The sequence below is a fragment of the Oncorhynchus gorbuscha genome, linkage group LG06 (assembly GCF_021184085.1).
Source record: "Oncorhynchus gorbuscha isolate QuinsamMale2020 ecotype Even-year linkage group LG06, OgorEven_v1.0, whole genome shotgun sequence".
Classification (NCBI taxonomy): domain Eukaryota; kingdom Metazoa; phylum Chordata; class Actinopteri; order Salmoniformes; family Salmonidae; genus Oncorhynchus; species Oncorhynchus gorbuscha.
In genome coordinates, this window is record NC_060178.1 from 76,528,816 (window position 1) to 76,550,383 (window position 21,568).

Genomic DNA, 21,568 nt, shown 5'->3' on the forward strand with positions numbered 1-21,568 from the left:
TTCATTGAGCACATTGACCTTCAAACAGCCCAGGCTCACACTGTTTCAGTTCAATCAGAACAGTCAGGACACTGTGTGATTCAGACAGCAGCTCACGGAGAGCACACTGCTGCACAAGACTCTAACCCAAGTCTGCAGGCCTATACAGGACAAGGCCCATCTGTGCTGACCAACTCACACAGAGGGCCACGGGGAGAACAGGCAAGACTTTCCAATTCACAGGACGGCGCTCAGGACACTTCACAGGAAAACATAGAAAACCCTCTCATCACCATTCTCCAAAGACAGAATGAGGTTACTGCTATGATAGTCAAACAGCAACATCATTCCTTTCTGCCATCCAGAGAAATGACTCTTTTTAATGGTGACATTTTACAGTACAGGTCCTTCATTCAGTCATTAGAACATGGTATATAGGCCAAACTAGTCAACACAAACGGCACTTCCTCGAACACTAAACCAGAGGGCAGCCTTCGAGAGCTGGTTAGGAGCTACCAACATATGGCTCCAGATAAGGCTATCAGAAAGCCAAGTGCTGATTAAAGGAGAACTACGGTAATGAATACAAGTTTGCCAATGCATGGAGAAGGCTTTTAGCTGGCCTAGCATCAAATCCAAAGACCACAAGGCATTACAGGCCTATGCATTATACCTCAAATCAAATTGTATTGGTCACATACACATATTTAGCAGATGTTATGGCCGGTGTAGCGAAATGCCCAGAGGTTGTTGTAATGGAATGGTAGATATGGGCGAGATGGATCTGGCCTCCAGCTTAAAGAACATCATCCTGTAATTACCCTACAAAGTCAGGGAGAGGTGGAGGTCAGCTGCTTGTGAGTTACAGGAGCAGGCGTGCAAGACTACTTGATCTCATCCTGTTCATGGAAAAACAGGTGAGAATAGATCATATACAATCCAGAAGCAAGACTCAAAGGCCAAACGTCGAGGCTCATTCACACGTCTATTCACAAATACACAGGGGGCAGATCTGCTACCAGCATGTCATCACCAGAGCAACCCCCCCCCCCAAACCCAACACATCACACGTCTGTCACGTCACAAATTGGAGCTGTGTCCACAACTTAGGAAAAGGAGCCACAGGGAGAAGATTGGTTTCCTAAAGGAAAAGGGAATTTGTTTTGGTTGCTTGTCAAGTGGGCACAAGAGACTGCAATAGACGTCTCAAATGCAGTGTATGTAACCAAACTCATCCGAGTGTGCATCATATTGATCAGAGAGACAGCAGAGCAGTCATCAGAGGCACCAGTGAGCAGAGCACTGTTTTCTCTGAACACATGTGGGCATACTGGGGCCGGGGAACAAGAATGTGTACTTGCTATTATGTACCAGTAAAGGTCAACCCCCTCTTGAGGGAGGGTCCGGTACGCCAGTGGCTGTGTCTCGGCACCACACACACACACACACACACACACACACACACACACACACACACACACACACACACACACACACACACACACACACACACACACACACACACACACACACACACACACACACACACACACACACACACACACGTCTTCCTAACAGGCCCACCGAGGCTGAACCGGATGACGCGCACACAGACGTACACACTTACACGTTACCACTGTATGCAACTATAAAGCCCACCAAATCCTGAACCGGATGACACATTCTCGCCCTCCCCCACCTCCATACAGCAACACTATATTTGGTTACATATCCATCAATACCTTAGGCTACTGCAGGCAACTGGGTCCTTACAACACAATACCACTTAGTGCTTTATCAATTAGCAAGACTTAAATGCCTTGACATTTCTATTCATTCTCACATCTCCAGCATTCTCATAACAGAATTGCTGTTCTCTCTTCTCTTCTAAATCAGCTCTTATGGCACAATCAGAGCAGATATTGTGATGCACAGAGGCATACTGTACACCTAGTCATCTTATATCTATGCCTGTGGTGACCGGTATCATCTCATGTTATGGCATTGTAGGATGAAGAAGACTAAATCTGTAAAAAAAGAGTTCTGCAGCAGATTATCATAGGAGATTATCATAGCAGATTATCAGAGCAAACCCACAGATCAGTTTGGAAAAGCAAATCCAAAACAATACAGCCCCTATTCGTCCGCCACGGGCCTGTTGTGCCTCACACTTGCATGTGCAGACGTCAGAGCCACAGAAGAGTCATGGTGAAGATCCAGCCTGTGAAGAACAAGAATGGCCGCACACTGTTGAAGCTCCCAATTCACCGCTTTATTGACAAAACGGCTCTTCGTCAGATCAAACAAACCTCACATGACCATTGCGGAAATGACGCATGGTGGGTGCAAAAACAATGGGTTTCTCTTATAATAATGAGTTGGGTAAATGTAGCAGTTCCAGAAAATAATTACTATTTACAAAATGACCAAGACCATCACCCTTTCAGTCGATCATCAACTGGTCATTCTCCTCTGCGGCTGGCATTGATCCTCTCTCTCTCTCTCTCTCTCTCTCTCTCTCTCTCTCTCTCTCTCTCTCTCTCTCTCTCTCTCTCTCTCTCTAAAATAGAAAAAATAGAAAAGAAAATCTTCGTAATGTTTATAGAAAACATTTGTAAATAAATCTTGTTGGTATAGCAGCCGCCACAATACCAGCGCTGGCAGGCTTGGAGTTGCGTTGTGTGTTGTACAATAGCATAAGGTGGTTGCCTTAGCCCAGTGATAATTTAACATGCTTCCATGGATTAAAGTAGTGCCTGCACCACAACGATTACGTCTCCATAGCAACAGGCTCTGTGCACTGCGGTCTGATGGGGGTCTAGTTTTTGGATTGACTGTGATTTGCAGCTCAATCTGCTATATTACTGAGAACTCTCTCTCTTTCACTCTCTCCCTCTCAGTACCCCCTGTCCCCCCCTTCCTCTTCCTCCCACGCTCGCTCTCTTTCAACAACCATCTCCCTTTGTCTCTCTGTCTCCACATCTACTCTCTCTTTATCATGGTATCTCTCAACAGTCTCTTTTACATCCCGAGTCTCACACTCTACAGCCTTCTCCCTCTGTATTGTCCTCACATCATCTCTCACTCCTCTTCCCATCATCGCTCTCCATCTCTATCCTTGTTATGCCATAAGAGTGTGCTGCTATAAACTCTCCAAATTAGGCCCTGTATGTGGATATCCATCCTAATACAGATCATCATCAGGCTAATCCCTGCATATTGGGGCTGGAGAATGGGGAGCTCAGCTCAGTCCACTGCCTCATCATCATCTCTCATCCTCTGTTTACAAACTCTCTGCTACTAATGTCATCAGCTACTGCATATAGCTTTTTCCTGGAAATAGATAAACGGAGCTATTACTCAGACATCTTTAGTTTATGAACACACACAGTGTGTGCTCACTCACGTGTGTGTATAAATGCACATACACAGAACCACACACACAGAACCACACACACACACACACACACATATTTACATTTACATTTAAGTCATTTAGCAGACACTCTTATCCAGAGCGACTTACAAATTGGTGCATTCACCTTATGACATCCAGTGGAACAGTCACTTTACAATAGTGCATCTAAATCTTAAGGGGGGTGAGAGGGATTACTTATCCTATCCTAGGTATTCCTTAAAGAGGTGGGGTTTCAGGTGTCTCCGGAAGGTGGTGATTGACTCCGCTGTCCTGGCGTCGTGAGGGAGTTTGTTCCACCATTGGGGGCCAGAGCAGCGAACAGTTTTGACTGGGCTGAGCGGGAGCTGTACTTCCTCAGTGGTAGGGAGGCGAGCAGGCCAGAGGTGGATGAACGCAGTGCCCTTGTTTGGGTGTAGGGCCTGATCAGAGCCTGGAGGTACTGAGGTGCCGTTCCCCTCACAGCTCCGTAGGCAAGCACCATGGTCTTGTAGCGGATGCGAGCTTCAACTGGAAGCCAGTGGAGAGAACGGAGGAGCGGGGTGACGTGAGAGAACTTGGGAAGGTTGAACACCAGACGGGCTGCGGCGTTCTGGATGAGTTGAAGGGGTTTAATGGCACAGGCAGGGAGCCCAGCCAACAGCGAGTTGCAGTAATCCAGACGGGAGATGACAAGTGCCTGGATTAGGACCTGCGCCGCTTCCTGTGTGAGGCAGGGTCGTACTCTGCGGATGTTGTAGAGCATGAACCTACAGGAACGGGCCACCGCCTTGATGTTGGTTGAGAACGACAGGGTGTTGTCCAGGATCACGCCAAAGTTCTTGGCGCTCTGGGAGGAGGACACAATGGAGTTGTCAACCGTGATGGCGAGATCATGGAACGGGCAGTCCTTCCCCGGGAGGAAGAGCAGCTCCGTCTTGCCGAGGTTCAGCTTGAGGTGGTGATCCGTCATCCACACTGATATGTCTGCCAGACATGCAGAGATGCGATTCGCCACCTGGTCATCAGAAGGGGGAAAGGAGAAGATTAATTGTGTGTCGTCTGCATAGCAATGATAGGAGAGACCATGTGAGGTTATGACAGAGCCAAGTGACTTGGTGTATAGCGAGAATAGGAGAGGGCCAAGAACAGAGCCCTGGGGGACACCAGTGGTGAGAGCGCGTGGTGAGGAGACAGATTCTCGCCACGCCACCTGGTAGGAGCGACCTGTCAGGTAGGATGCAATCCAAGCGTGGGCCGCGCCGGAGATGCCCAACTCGGAGAGGGTGGAGAGGAGGATCTGATGGTTCACAGTATCGAAGGCAGCCGATAGATCTAGAAGGATGAGAGCAGAGGAGAGAGAGTTAGCTTTAGCAGTGCGGAGCGCCTCCGTGATACAGAGGAGAGCAGTCTCAGTTGAATGACTAGTCTTGAAACCTGACTGATTTGGATCAAGAAGGTGGCCAAGGACGGCACGTTCAAGAGTTTTGGAGAGAAAAGAAAGAAGGGATACTGGTCTGTAATTGTTGACATCGGAGGGATCGAGTGTAGGTTTTTTCAGAAGGGGTGCAACTCTCGCTGTAGAGAGGAGGGAGTGAAAGGATGCCAGGTCCGCAGGGAGGCGAGTTTTCCTCCATTTCCGCTCGGCTGCCCGGAGCCCTGTTCTGTGAGCTCGCAATGAGTCATCGAGCCACGGAGCGGGAGGGGAGGACCGAGCCGGCCTGGAGGATAGGGGACATAGAGAGTCAAAGGATGCAGAGAGGGAGGAGAGGAGGGTTGAGGAGGCAGAATCAGGAGATAGGTTGGAGAAGGTTTGAGCGGAGGGAAGAGATGATAGGATGGAAGAGGAGAGAGTAGCGGGGGAGAGAGAGCGAAGGTTGGGACGGCGCGATACCATCCGAGTAGGGGCAGTGTGGGAGGTGTTGGATGAGAGCGAGAGGGAAAAGGATACAAGGTAGTGGTTGGAGACTTGGAGGGGAGTTGCAATGAGGTTAGTGGAAGAACAGCATCTAGTAAAGATGAGGTCGAGCGTATTGCCTGCCTTGTGAGTAGGGGGAAGGTGAGAGGGTGAGGTCAAAAGAGGAGAGGAGTGGAAAGAAGGAGGCAGAGAGGAATGAGTCAAAGGTAGACGTGGGGAGGTTAAAGTCGCCCAGAACTGTGAGAGGTGAGCCGTCCTCAGGAAAGGAGCTTATCAAGGCATCAAGCTCATTGATGAACTCTCCGAGGGAACCTGGAGGGCGATAAATGATAAGGATGTTAAGCTTGAAAGGGCTGGTAACTGTGACAGCATGGAATTCAAAGGAGGCGATAGACAGATGGGTAAGGGGAGAAAGAGAGAATGACCACTTGGGAGAGATGAGGATCCCGGTGCCACCACCCCGCTGACCAGAAGCTCTCGGGGTGTGCGAGAACACGTGGGCGGACGAAGAGAGAGCAGTAGGAGTAGCAGTGTTGTCTGTGGTGATCCATGTTTCCGTCAGTGCCAAGAAGTCGAGGGACTGGAGGGAGGCATAGGCTGAGATGAACTCTGCCTTGTTGACCGCAGATTGGCAGTTCCAGAGGCTACCGGAGACCTGGAACTCCACGTGGGTCGTGCGCGCTGGGACCACCAGAGTAGGGTGGCCGCGGCCACGCGGTGTGGAGCGTTTGTATGGTCTGTGCAGAGAGGAGAGAACAGGGATAAACAGACACATAGTTGACAGGCTACAGAAGAGGCTACGCTAATGCAAAGGAGATTGGAATGACAAGTGGACTACACGTCTCGAATGTTCAGAAAGTTAAGCTACGTAGCAAGAATCTTATTGACTAAAATGATTAAAATGATACAGTACTGCTGAAGTAGGCTAGCTGGCAGTGGGTGCGTTGTTGACACAACACTAATCAAGTCGTTCCGTTGAATGTAATAGTTTCTGCAGTGTTGCTATTCGGGGGCTAGCTGGCTAGCTAGCAGTGTTGTTTACGTTACGTTGCGTTAAAAGAACGACAATAGCTGGCTAGCGAACCTAGAAAATCGCTCTAGACTACACAATTATCTTTGATACAAAGACGGCTATGTAGCTAGCTATGTAGCTAGCTACGATCAAACAAATCAAACCGTTGTACTGTAATGAAATGAAGTGAAAATGTGATACTACCTGTGAATGCGACCGGGTTGTTATTTGCTATTAATTGTCTAGACCATTGAGGTGTAGGTGTAGGAGGCAAACATCTCCAAGTTGATCATCCGGTTGATGGCAGCTTCGCAATCGTGGTGATAGTTCTGGCGGATCTGAGACTCCATCTTGGCAGATGTTTTATTTTATATCAAAATGAAAAGTTACAAAAATAGAGTTTCTTAAACTATATTGCTATTATAGTTCAAGTAAGTGCTATGTCATCAATCCGTAATGTTCTATAATGCGGGACGAAGGCGCACACACACACACACACACACACACACACACACACACACACACACACACACACACACACACACACACACACACACACACACACACACACACACACACACACACACACACACACACACACACACACACACACACACACACACACACACACACAGAGATGGTCATGTACAGGTAGAGATATTGGTGTGCAACAGGGCAGAAAAGCAGAAAGCAGAGCAGAAAAGTAAATAAATAAAAACAGTATGGGGATGAGGTAGGTGAAAATGGGTGGGCTATTTACCAATAGACTATGTACAGCTGCAGCGATCGGTTAGCTGCTCAGATAGCAGATGTTTGAAGTTGGTGAGGGAGATAAAAGTCTCCAACTTCAGCGAATTTTGCAATTCGTTCCAGTCACAGGCAGCAGAGTACTGGAACGAAAGGCGGCCAAATGAGGTGTTGGCTTTGGGGATGATCAGTGAGATACACCTGCTGGAGCGCGTGCTACGGATGGGTGTTGCCATCGTGACCAGTGAACTGAGATAAGGCAGAGCTTTATCTAGCATGGAGATGACCTGGAGCCAGTGGGTTTGGTGACGAATATGTAACGAGGGCCAGCCGACTAGAGCATACAAGTCGCAGTGGTGGGTGGTATAAGGTGCTTTAGTGACAAAACAGATGGCACTGTGATAAACTGCATCCAGTTTGCTGAGTAGAGTGTTGGAAGCAATTTTGTAGATGACATCGCCAAAGTCGAGGATCGGTAGGATAGTCAGATAGTCAGTTTTACTAGGGTAAGTTTGGCGGCGAGAGTGAAGGAGGCTTTGTTGCGGAATAGAAAGCCGACTCTTGATTTGATTTTCGATTGGAGATGTTTGATATGAGTCTGGAAGGAGAGTTTACAGTCTAGCCAGACACCTAGGTACTTATAGATGTCCACATATTCAAGGTCGGAAAACTGCTAACATATCGATACCCTACAGTCCCTATAGCAGGGGTATTAAACTGCTAACATATCGATACCCTACAGTCCCTATAGCAGGGGTATTAAACTGCTAACATATCGATACCCTACAGTCCCTATAGCAGGGGTATTAAACTGCTAACATATCGATACCCTACAGTCCCTGTAGCAGGGGTATTAAACTGCTAACATATCGATACCCTACAGTCCCTGTAGCAGGGGTATTAAACTGCTAACATATCGATACCCTACAGTCCCTATAGCAGGGGTATTAAACTGCTAACATATCGATACCCTACAGTCCCTGTAGCAGGGGTATTAAACTGCTAACATATCGATACCCTACAGTCCCTGTAGCAGGGGTATTAAACTATAGACCTGGGGGCTGCAGAGCCAGCTAGTTTCCCTACCTCCTTAGAGTACACCGTCACTGATTTGAGGAAATTGATTCAAGGTCATTGATTAGTCAGAGAGTGAACGTCCGCTCACCTGTCCTCTCTGGGTCAAACCAGTTGCTGAGCAAATTACTATCAGGAACCTAGAGGACTGGACGAATCCTCCAGCTTTCAAAGCCCCTACACATGATCACGAAAACACTGATGAAAAAGCCATCGGTATTGTATTCGTTGCATGGAGGGATGTATTGGGGTGATATTATTTATGTGTATAACTGTAGCCTATATGTAGACTATGTTATTTGTGACCTGGCAGTGCCTTCCTGCTTTTGTGACAGTGTTGCATTCTCTACAATAGTTATGTCTATTGAGTCTACTAAATAACAATTATTCCATGATCTTTTGACTTGCGATTTATACTACATTCATATGGCTGTGTTTACAAAGTCAGCACAATTATTTTGCCAATTACTTGCATATCTGATACCTATCGGATCTTTTCCCTAATGTGTAAACAGCAAAACAACACACGGAATCTGATATTTTTAGTTACAATTTATACCACCTCTATGTGTGGATTTAAATCTGGACACAAACCTGATCCTCCACATGTAACTTCTGTCTGGATTCTCAGATCAGATTTTTTTGCTATGAAGCATATTTTTTTGTTGCACATAACCTACCATTACCAAGACAACCCCCTCAACATTTAAAGGAACAGTGACAATAAATGAGCATAGCATCTGTATGCTATTTCAGATGCTACATCTTTTGAGTGAGCAAATCTGTAATAGTTCAAATGTAAAACGCTGTGTGGACAGTCAGTAAAAAAGATAGGATCGGTCTACGGAAGAAAAATCTGTGTAAACACAGCCATTGTGTGTGACAGTATTGAGTGGGATTGGTGGTCTATCCTCTCTGGGTTTAGACTAACGAGGCCTGAAATGGTGTCTGATCAGCCTGGCTCTACAGTGAGACATCACACTGACTCTAGAGATGTCTGAGGGACAAAATCTCTCCCCCTCTCCATTTCTCTAACTCTCTCTCTCTCTCCCCCTCTCAATTTCTCTCCCTCTCTCCATTTCTCTCCCTCTCTCCATTTCTCTCTCTCTCTCTCTCCCCCTCTCCATTTCTCTCCCTCTCTCCATTTCTCTCCCTCTCTCCATTTCTCTCCATTTCTCTCTCTCTCTCTCTCTCTCTCTCTCTCTCTCTCTCTCTCTCTCTCTCTCTCTCTCTCTCTCTCTCTCTCTCTCTCTCTCTCTCTCTCTCTCTCCTCTCTCTCTCTCTCTCTCTCTCTCTCTCTCTCTCTCTCTCTCTCTCTCTCTCTCTCTCTCTCTTCTCTCCATTGCCTCAGCCTTAGAGGAAAGCCTATCAATAGATTATTAAGATGAGCGCTCCAACAATTTCTACAGCATCGTTTGATATTTAAATGATTGATTATAATAAAATACAACGGACACAAAATGGACTCCAGCAAGACAATCTCTCTCTCCCTCCTCTCCCTCTCTCTCCAGCCCTCTACAGGAAGTCATAATTACCCACTAATTAAACTCGGAGAGATATAGCAGTACTAATGGACTCAGCCATTTCATTCTCACTACTTTATTTGAGCTGCAAATCAAGACAATGGTCATGGACATGATTTCAGTCTATGTTCCAAATAGCACCCTATTCTGTATATAGCGTACTATGTTTGACCAGGGCTCATAGTAGTGCACCATATAGGGAATAGGGTGTAATTTGGGATGCAGCCTGGATGTCATGACTTTTTCTTTAATTCAGCCACAGGCAGATAGATTAGAGAAAACACAGGGTACTCAATGTTGATTGGTAGGTGGTCGACAGCAGAGTTCAGAACCTCCACAGAGAGAGAGAGACAGACGGCTACTGCTACAGTGAGTTTACATCTCTAACATCACTTGAACTTTTCACTGAGAGGCCACTACACGTGTGGACAACATCTGACCCGAGAATACAAATGGGATTGTAAACAAACATTCACCCTGTTGTGTCTAATACACCAGAGCAGCGTTTCGTTCCTCAGTTGAGCACCTTTTTGCTCCCTTTTATTCAACCTGGGCTTGAGCGCGTCGTGGTGCATCGATTCTCATTCCTATGTACCGTGTCGTGTCTGATAAACACAGTGATCTTCAACCCCCAGTTTCTTGCCCAGCACTGGTCATTGTGATGTTGCGGACCGGTCTCTCAGATGGTTAGCTAGCTAGCCTACACTGATTTAGTCAGCTCTCAAGAGTGGTTGACAGGATTTGTTTCTGCCATTTAAATCCTTTGTCAGGCCACTTAAGCATTGTTTGGGGTCGCATAAGTCCAAACGGTGTAAATACAGTGAATTTGGAAAGTATTCAGACCCCTTCTCTTCTTCCACATTTTCTACGTTAAAGCCTTATTCTAAAATTGATAAAATCAATGTTTTACTCATCGATCTACACATAATACCCCATTATGACAAAGCAAAACCTGGTTTGTCGAAATATTTGCAAATTTATAAAAAATTAAAAACAGAAATACCTTATTTACATAAGTATTCAGACCCTTTGCTGTGAGACTGGACATTGAGCTCAGGTGCATCCTGTTTCCATTGACCATTGAGATGTTTCTACAACTTGATTGGAGTCCACCTGTGGTAAATTCAATTAATTGGACATGATTTAGAAAGGCCCACAACTGTCTATATATATAAGGTCCAACAGTTGACATTGCATGTCAGAGAAAAACCACGCCATGAGGTCGAAGGAATTGTCTGTAGAGCTCCGAGACAGGATTGTGTCGAGGTACCAAAACATGTCTGCAGCATTGAAAGTCCAAGAACAACACAGTGGCCTCCATCATTCTTAAATGGAAGACGTTTGAACCACCGAGACTCTTCCTAGAACTGGACGCCCGGCCAAACTGAGAAATCGGGTGAGAAGGGCCTTGGTCAGGGAGGTGACCAAGAACTAGAGGTCGACCGATTAATCGCAATGGCAGATTTAATTAGGGCCGATTTCAAGTTTTCATAACAATCGGAAATCTGTATTTTTGGGGGCCGATTTTGCAGATTTATTTAACTAGGCAAGTAAGTTAAGAACACATTCTTATTTTCAATGACGGCCTAGGAACGGTGGGTTCAGGAGCAGAATGACAGATTTTCACCTAGTCAGCTCGGGGGATACAATCTTGCAAACTTACAGTTAACTAGTCCAACACTCTAACCACCTGCCTCTCATTGCACTCCACGAGGAGCCTGCCTTTTACGCGAATGCAGTAGAAGCCAAGGTAAGTTGCTAGCTAGCATTAAACTTATCTTATAAAAAACTATCAATCAATCATAATCACTAGTTATAACTACACATGGTTGATGATATTACTAGTTTATCTAGCGTGTCCTGCGTTGCATATAATCGATGCAACGCTGGGGGATGATTTAACAAAAGCGCATTTGCGAAAAAAGCTAAATCGTTGGACGACTGTACCTAACCATAAACACCAATGCCTTTCTTAAAATCAATACACAGAGGTATATATTTTTAAACATGCATATTTAGCTAAAAGAAATCCAGGTTAGCAGGCAATATTAACCAGGTGAAATTGTGTCACTTCTCTTATGATCATTGCACGCAGAGTCAGGGTAAATGCAACAGTTTGGGCAGCCTGGCTCATTGCGAACTACTTTGCCCAAATTTTATGTAATTATGACATAACATTGAAGGTTTTGCAATGTAACAAGAATATTTAGACTTAGGGATGCCACCCGTTAGATAAAATACCAAACGGTTCCGTATTTCACTGAAATAATAAACGTTTTGTTTTCAAAATGATAGTTTCCGGATTCGACCATATTAATGACCAACGGCTCGTATTTCTGTGTGTTATTGTGTTATAATTAAGTCTATGATTTGATAGAGCAGTCTGACTGAGCGATGGTAGGCAGCAGCAGGCTCGTAAGCATTCATTCAAACAGCACTTTAGTGCGTTTTGCTAGCAGCTCTTCGCAAGCACAGCGCTGTTTATGACTTCAAGCCTATCAGCCTAAATGCTGGTGTAACCGATGTGAAATGGCTAGCTAGTTAGCTGGGTGTGCGCTAATAGCGTTTCAAACGTCACTCGCTCTGAGACTTGGAGTAGATATTCCCCTTGCTCTGCAAGGGCCGCGGCTTTTGTGGAGCGATGCGTAACGCTGCTTCGAGTGTGGCTGTTGTCGATGGGTTCCTGGTTCAAGCCCAGGTAGGGGCGAGGAGAGGGACGGAAGCTATACTGTTACACTGGCAATACTATAGTGCCTATAAGAACATCCAATAGTCAAAGGTATATGAAATACAAATGGTATAGAGAGAAATAGTCCTATAAATACTATATTAACTACAACCTAAAACCTCTTACCTTGGAATATTGAAGTCTCATGTTTCATATGTTCTCATGTTCTGAGCAAGGAACTCAAACGTCAGCTTTTTTATGGCACATATTGCACTTTTACTTCTCCAACACTTTGTTTTTGTCACGTTCTGATCATAGTTCTGTTATTTTATCTTTGTTTTAGTATGGTCAGGGCGTGAGTTGGGTGGGCAGTCTGTTTGTTTTTCTATGTTGCTTTTCGAGTTCGGCCTAGTATGGTTCTCAATCAGAGGCAGCTGTCAATTGTTGTCCCTGATTGAGAATCATAGTTAGGTAGCCTGGGTTTCACTTTTGGGTTGTGGGTATTTATCTGTCTTCCGTGTCCGTGTTTGTCGCCACACGGGACTGTTTCGTTCATTTCACGTTTATTTGTTTTGTATTTCGTAGTGTTCAGTTTATGTTTTAAAATAAACATTATGGACACTTACCACGCTGCGTTTTGGTCCTCCGATCCTTCTCGCTACTCCTCCTCAGAAGAGGAGGACGAGGTTCGTTACAGTTTTTGCCTTATTTAAACCAAATTGAACATGTTTCATTATTTATTTGAGGCTAAATTGATTTTATTGATGTATTATATTAAGTAAAAATAAGTGTTCAAAAATCGGTACCGGCTTTTTTGGTCCTCCAATAATCGGTATCGGCGTTGAAAAATCATAATCGGTCGACCTCTACCAAGAACCCGATGGTCACTGACAGTAAAAAGGCAGTAAAAAGGCACATGACAGCCTGCTTGGAGTTTGCCAAAAGGCACCTAAATTACTCTCAGACCATGAGAAACAAGATTCTCTGGTCTGATGAAACCAATATTGAACTCTTTGGCCTGAATGCCAAGCGTCTCGTCTGAAGGAAACCTGGCACCATCCTTACAGTGAAGCATGGGGATGTGGGGATGTTTTTCAGCGGCAGGGACTGGGAGACTAGTCAGGGTCGAGGGAAAGTTGAATGGACCAAAGTACAGAGAGATCCTTGATGAAACCTGCTACAGAGCCCTCAGGACCTCAGACTGGGGTAAAGCTTCACCTTCTAATAGGACAACGACCCTAAACACACAGCCAAGACTATGCAGGAGTGGCTTCAGGACAAGTGTCTGAATGTCCTTGAGTGGCCCAGCGAGAGCACAGACTTGAACCAGATTGAGCATCTCTGGAGAGACCTGAAAATAGCTGTACAGCAACACACCCCATCCAACCTGAAACAGCTTGAGAGGATCTGCAGAGAAGAGTGGGAGAAACTCCCCAAATACAGTTGTGCCAAGCTTGTAGCATCATACCCAAGAAGACTTCAGGCTGTAATCACTGTCAAAGGTGCTTCAACAAAGTACTGAGTAAAGGGTCTGAGTGCTTATGTAAATGTACAATAAGTTTTCTAAAAATATTTTTTTGCTTTTTCATTATGGGGTATTGTGTGTAGATTGATGAGGGAAAAACTAATGTAATCAATTTTAGAATAAGGCTGTAACGTAACAAAATGTGGAAAAAGTCAAGTGGTCTGAATACTTTCCGAATGTACTATATATATTTATTGGGGGGGGGTTGAAATTCTTTTTTGGGATGGAAAAACACTTTCAGTGTTAACTTAAACAACTAAAAACAGATATAAAGTATGTAGAAAAGATTATGGACCTATATATATATATATATATATATATATGTAATATAATCTTTGAGGACAAACAACCACCAAAATAAAAAGATAGACAGTCAGGGAAAATAACAAAATAAATGCATTTACCAGTATAAATTATGTTATTATGTTTGATCAATAGAACACAGCATTAGCCATGGTGCAATGCATCGGATTTCAGGAAAATAGCTTTACAACTGCTAAATGGCAGAATATGCAGAATATGTAGAATCATAGGAAATTTGCTTTAAAACAACAAAGTTCTTTCGCAGCTGCATGGCGAAAATGTCTCTACACTGCCCAGATGGGGGATGCAAACATTTTCTCAATAATGTAACTGCGCTGACCCCCCCTGCCATGCCCACCACCGAAGACCCTTTTTGATTCAGAAAGAAAAACCGGATTGGGCGATGCATCATCCTAAATAAAGTTCATAGTAAATTACATGGACAGCACACAAACATATAGTGCCTTCAGAAAGTATTCATACCACTTGACTTATTTCACATTATGTTGTGTTACAGCCTGATTTCAAAACTGATTCAATCTTCTTTTTTTCACCAATCTACACAGAATACCCCTTAATGACAAAGTGAAAACATGTTTTTTGTAATGTTTTCAAATGGATTGAAATTTAAATACAGAAATATCTAATTTGCATAAGTATTCACAGCGATTACAGCTGTAAGTCTTTCTAGGTAAGTCTCTGAGAGCTCTGCACACCTGGATTGTACAATATTTGCACATTATTCTTTAAAACATTCTTCAAGCTCTGTCAAGTTGGTTGTTGATCATTGCTAGACAACCATTTTCAAGTCTTGCCATAGATTTTCAAGCTGATTTAAGTCCAAAACTGTAACTATACCACTCCTGAACATGCAATATTGTCTTGGTAAGCAACTCCAGTGTAAATTTAGCCATAGGTGTTAAGTTATTGTCCTGCTGAAAGGTGATTTTTTTTCTCCCAGTGTCTGTTGGAAAGCAGACTGATCCAGGTTTTTCTTTACGATTTTGCCCCTGTTTAGCGAAATTCTGTTTATTTTTTATCCTAAATAAATTCCCTAGTCCTTGCCAATGACAAGTGTAGCCATAACATGATGCAGCCACCAGCATGCTTGAAAATAGGACTCATTGATGTGTTGTGTTAGATTTGCACCAAACATAACGCTTTGTATTCAGGACATAAAGTTAATTTCTTTGCCACATTTATTGCAGTTTTACTTTAGTGTCTTATTGCAAACAGGCTTCCTTCTTTTCACTGTCATTTTTGTTAGTATTGTGGAGTAACTACAATGTTGTTGATACATCTTCAGCTTTCTCCTATCACAGACAAACTCTGTAACTGATTTAAAGTCACCATTGGTCTCACGGTGAAATCCCTGAGCGGTTTTCTTCTTCTCCAGCAACTGAGTTAGGAAGGAAGCCTGCATTTTTGTAGTGACTGGGTGTATTGATACACCACCCTAGACCCACTCCAATTTGCATACCGCCCAAACAGATCCACAGATGATGCCATCTCTATTGCACTCCACACTGCCCTTTCGCACCTGGAGAAAAGGAACACCTACGTGAGAATGCTATTCATTGAATACAGCTCAGCGTTCAACACCATAGTACCCTCAAACCTCTTCACTAAGGTAAGGAACCTGGAAATAAACACCTCCCTCTGCAACTGGATCCTGGACAACCTGACAGGCTACCCCCAGGTGGTGAGGGTTGGTAGCAACACATCTGATCCTCAACGCTGGAGCTCTCCAGGGGTTCATGCTCAGTCCCCTCCTGTGCTCCCTGATCACCCACGACTGCACGGTCAGGCACGACTCCAACACCATCATTAAGTTTGCAGACGACACAACAGTGGTAGGCCTGATCATCGACAACAATGAGACAGCCTATAGGGAGGAGGTCAGAGACCTGGCCGGGTGGTGCCAGAATAAAAACCTATCTCTCAACGTAACCAAGACTAAGGAGATGATTGTGGACTACAGGAAAAGGAGGACCGAGCATGCCCCCATTCTCATCGACGAGGCTGTAGTGGAGCTTCAAACTACTTGGTGTCCACATCAACAACAAACTAGAATGGTCCAAACACACCAAGACAGTCTTGAAGAGGGCACGACAAAGCCTATTCCCCCTCAGGAAACTAAAATGATTTGGCATGGGTCCTAAGATCCTCAAAAGGTTCTACAGCTGCAGCATCGAGAGCATTCTGACTGGTTGCATCACTGCCTGATACTGCAATTGCTAGGCCTCCGACAGAAAGGCACTTCAGAGGGTAGTGCATACGGCCCAGTACATCACTGGGGCAAAGCTGCCTGCCAACCAGGACCTCTAGACCAGGCGGTGTCAGAGGAAGGCCCTAAAAATTGTCAAAGACCCCAGCCACCCCAGTCATAGACTCTATTACCGCATGGCAAGCAGTGCCGGAGTGCCAAGTATAGGACAAAAAGGCTTTTCAACAGTTTTTACACCCAAACCATAAGACTCCTGAACAAGTAAACAAAATAGTTACCCTGACAATTTGCATTGTGTGCCCCTCCCCATCTCCTCTTTTACACTGCTGCTACTCTCTGTTTATCTTATATGCATAGTCACTTTAACTTTACATTCATGTACAGGTACATACTACCTCAATTGGTCCGACCAACCAGTGCTCCCGCACATTGGCTGACCGGGCTATCTGCATTGTGTCCCACCACTTGCCAACCCCTCTTTTTACGTCCTCCTAATGGAGGAAAACATGGTCTGCAACCTTTAGTCATCTCATAATTGAGGTAAGCTCAGTCTGCTGATCAAAAACCCGAGTGGGGGTTTTATTCGGAAGGGCCGAAGAGGGCTGTCCCAGGATGTCTGACCCTAACTGGGCTCAGGGGCGGTCCTCTGATTTATTTCAAATCAAAAGGGAATTGTATTTTTTGTCATTAAACAGTCCAAAATTATATTACACAATTATACAAACAGTATCATACTCACTCATTCATCTTATACAACAATTAGATGTAAACCTCATATCTGAGGCTATTATATAAACAGCGTTATGGTAATGTGGCCACACCGTCTCCCATGAAGACCCTGCTAGGTAAAGTCCCCCCTTATCTCAGCTTGCTGGTCACCATAGCATCTCCCACCTGTAGCACACGCTCCAGCAGGTGTATCTCTCGTCACCCCCAAAACCAATTCTATCTTTGGCCGCCTCTCCTTCCAGTTCTCTGCTGCCAATGACTGGAACGAACTACAAAAATCTCTGAAACTGGAAACACTTATCTCCCTCACTAGCTTTAAGCACCAACTGCCAGAGCAGCTCACAGATTACTGCACCTGTACATAGCCCACCTATAATTTAGCCCAAACAACTACCTCTTTCCCTACTGTATTTAATTAATTGATTTATTTTGCTCCTTTGCACCCCATTATTTTTATTTCTACTTTTACATTCTTCCATTGCAAATCTACCATTCCAGTGTTTTACTTGCTATATTGTATTTACTTTGCCAGCATGGCCTTTTTTAACTTTACCTCCCTTATCTCACCTCATTTGCTCACATCGTATATAGACTTGTTTATACTGTATTATTGACTGTATGTTTGTTTTAATCCATGTGTAACTCTGTGTCGTTGTATGTGTCGAACTGCTTTGCTTTATCTTGGCCAGGTCACAATTGTAAATGAGAACGTGTTCTCAACTTGCCTACCTGGTTAAATAAAGGTGAAATAAAAATAAATAAATGACCTTCCCCAAGTTGTACCAAATGGACCAGTTCGTAGCTGGATTCTTCACCGATCTTTTATACTTTCTCCGGAACATGACTTTTTTTTGTACCTCAAGTCCTGTGAGGTGGAAGAATTTCCATTGTGCTCTATGAAAATGTACTCTCTCTCTACTATGTGGCCATGTGGCAGGGTCTTCTCAGGAATTTACAACCTCTGACCACAGCAGCCTAGTTGAAGGAGGCAAGGGGGAGGCAGGGAGATGGGGATGGGGTTGCTATACCCAAAGAGGCCAACGTCATGACAGTATTATGTGACTTGTTAAACAAATGTTTACTCCTGAACTTATTTAGGCTTGCCATAACAAAGGGGTTAAATACTTATTGACTCAAAACATTTCAGCTTTTCATTTTCAATTCATTTGTAACATTTCCCCCAAAATAATTCCACTTTGACATTATGGGGTATTGTGTGTAGGCCAGGAACACACAATCGAAATGTAATCCATGTAAATTGAGACTGTAACACAACAAGCTTTGGGTGTGAATATTTTCTGAAGGCACTGTAATAGATAAAAGAACTTGAAAGAACTTAGGTGAAACATACTTTCATTAGAGCCTCCCTGATTCTCATCCAAGGTCCGCACATAGTCATCCTGCAAAGACAGAGAGTTCCAAGTTAACCCACAGTAAAATAAGCATCATGATTAACTGAGTGAGTGAGTCAATGGTTGCTTCCCAAATGGCACCCTATTCGGTATATAGTGCACTATTTTTGACCAGAGCCCTATGGGTCTGCATGGGGATTTAAGGAGCAGCATGGCAGCCTGTAGTAATTCACCAGAATAGTCTTGCACACACTGTGTGTCCCAAATGGCACTCTATTCCCTATATAACACACTACTTATCCCATGGGGCTCTGGTGTAAAGTCAAAAGTAGTGCACAATATAGGGAATGGAGTCTGGATGCATTTGGCTTTGAATTGTAATCCTCACTTTTTATACTTAAAGGAAAAATCACTCCACAACTATCTTTTGGTATTTTTTTCATTAGTCCACTGTTGATATAGTCCCAAATGTTTTGCATGTCAGCAATGACGTTTTCAAGATACAGGACTTTCAAAAAGCAAATTATTATTTGCCACATCATCATAGTGATGCGTTTTGCATCTTATGAAGTCATTTGCATCATCATGATGATGCGGCAAATGACAATTTGCTTTTTGAAAGTCCTAAGAGAGAGAGAGAGAGAGAGAGAGAGAGAGAGAGAGAGAGAGAGAGAGAGAGAGAGAGAGAGAGAGAGAGAGAGAGAGAGAGAGAGAGAGAGAGAGAGAGAGAGTCTAGGGCGGGCGGGAGAGTGAGGAAATTGCAATAAAGAGAGAGACAGAGACACAATGAAAATGAGTTACAAGTATTTTTTTAAAGACATCAGACAAAAGAAAAAGGGAAGAGTAGAATATAGATTAAAAAGAAACTGACCTCTACTTCCTGGTAGAACGAGATGCAAAAGAGAAGAAAACAGAGGGATAGTTTGAGGATAAGAAGTGTAACATCAAATATATTGAAGTGTATTAATCAACATTCATCACCATCTTCAGTATACAGTGTCTCTTGATTATTGCTAAGGTTTCCACAAAGACACAATAAATAACAACCAGCTTTTGTTAGCAGCGAATTCACATATAATTGCTTCTGCAACAAGCAGAGAAAAAACAATATTGTTCAAAGCATTTGTATCCTCATAAAACTGAATGCACAACAGAAGTAAAAGAAAGAGCAAGCATATTTCCCCAGTATCAATAAATATACACAAATGTACATTGTGATATCCTCCCTGTGTCTATTTGGTTGTGAATATGCTCTATAGCAAACAGCAAAGAAATTAAGCATATTGGCTTAGGCCTATCTCTTGGCCTCAGAACAGTAAATAGCAGCCATTTGGTGAAATATACGCTCTCCCTACTTAGCGATGGCATACTCGCCAGGAAATACATCACCATAAACATTTACTGTACAGGAAGAATAGGTGCCAAAAAGCTCCCAATGGAAGCAATAAAGCGTGACACCCTCATAAAGGCGTACTGGGGTCTCCCCTCTCTGCTCCTTGGGGCTGTTTTCATGGAGGGAAATATTTTCCATCTATAACCAGGTTTCCATACAACCTTTTTATGAGAGTAAAGTACATGTCGGATAACAAATGACAGGACAGGCCTGATGGAAACAGCAAAACTAAATATGCTATACAAAGTGGGATTTTTTTGTGTCTGTAAAATTAAATATGTGAGAAATGGCAGTGGAATTCCTTTTATGAACAAATATTGATATATTAACCATCATATCAAACTAAAGTTGTAGTCACGCGATGATATCGTGTGTGGTCCTCCCACGACGATTTGGGAAAGCATGCAGTTTATTAGGCTACAGATTAAATAAATTATGATGAACTTCACAGGGTGATGAGCTTGATGCTGATTTCAATAAATATTAAGGGTCTTATTCTGGTGACATGATGATCGATGCTTGGTTGCCGTTTGACAAAAAAAGTATTTAGCTCTTATCGATAATAATCTCATCAAGTAGACTAGCCTACCTGTAGACAGTGTTGCCAACTCCTCAGTAAGAAAAGTAGCTATTGGCTGTCCTAAAAGTCACTAGAAGTCTCTAAATGACATCATCACCTAATTTGCATAATTGGCCATGTGCATGTAACTGTGATGGACACTGTAAGAGAGAGGAATAATGTCTTGGGGGAGACAAAAAGTGAGTAAAAAACGAAATATGTTTATAACTACAAATGAGCAAGCTGGAGAGGGTGGCACACACAGCGAATAAGAACCAGATATTTGAGGCTTTACTCCTCCTCCATCACTTTATGGACCCCATTGTTAATCCCCGTCATAACAGAGGCATTGTCAGTTCCTATCCCCAGGAGTTTCTCTTTTTTAAGACAACACTTCTCAAGGAAAGCCACAACAGCACGGGCTATATATTTGGCATCTCCTCCAACTCAACAAGCCCCAGAAATGTTAATACAATTGTCTGCTTGGTGTCACTAAAGTACCTTATCACAACACCCAGGTACGTAGAAACACGTACATCCGTGGACTCATCGAGGAGGCTGAAACGCTGGTCAACCACATCTGTGGACTCATCGAGGAGGAGACTGAAACGCTGATCACCCACATTTGCAACCAACTTTTTCAGAAAGTATGGTGCTAGAACACCATTAATCATTTCTGTGCTCTTTCAAGTGGGTAGCAGCAGTGGAGTCTGAGAAAGCAGCTCTACATGCTTCTCCAATGTGATCACATGCCAGCATTGAACAGTGTTCAGCGATAGCTAATGCCATGGTGGCCTCAGCCTTTTTTAAAGAGTCAATGTTTTTAACCATAAATGGCAGGTTGTTTTGGGTGGAACTGTTAGAAGGCTTTGGCTTTTGAGTATGTTTTTGAGTTGTCATGTGTTTTGGCATAGAAATCAGCCTTACAATACAGGCAGGCAGTATGCCTGTGTATCATCTCCAATAAACGACTTCAACCAGCTTTTGAATTCAGGGTTTGATTCCCACTCCTTTCTGTATTTTTGAGTGTACAGTTTAGACTGAGACATGATGAGCAAGCCAGCTAGATGTTTAGCTTATGTCACAGAGAGGCACACACAGTGGACAAGGTGAGTAAGTGACTGAGGCTGTGTGAGTCAAATGCAGTGATTGATTTTTGTGCAGT

General features: G+C 43.8%; 1 protein-coding gene across 2 annotated transcripts in view; it reads right to left on the reverse strand.

The window, feature by feature from the left end:
- Positions 1-21,568, reverse strand: part of spock2 (SPARC (osteonectin), cwcv and kazal like domains proteoglycan 2) — a 78,296-nt gene that overhangs the window by 26,799 nt on the left and 29,929 nt on the right. The window contains exons 2-3 of one of the 2 annotated variants that reach the window (XM_046351939.1): positions 19,323-19,331; positions 18,451-18,499 (exon numbers count right to left, since the gene is read on the reverse strand). In XM_046351939.1, the coding sequence (XP_046207895.1) occupies positions 18,451-18,499; positions 19,323-19,331 (58 nt within the window). The remainder of the gene's footprint in view (positions 1-18,450; positions 18,500-19,322; positions 19,332-21,568) is intronic. The other variant, XM_046351940.1, reaches the window with a different exon arrangement.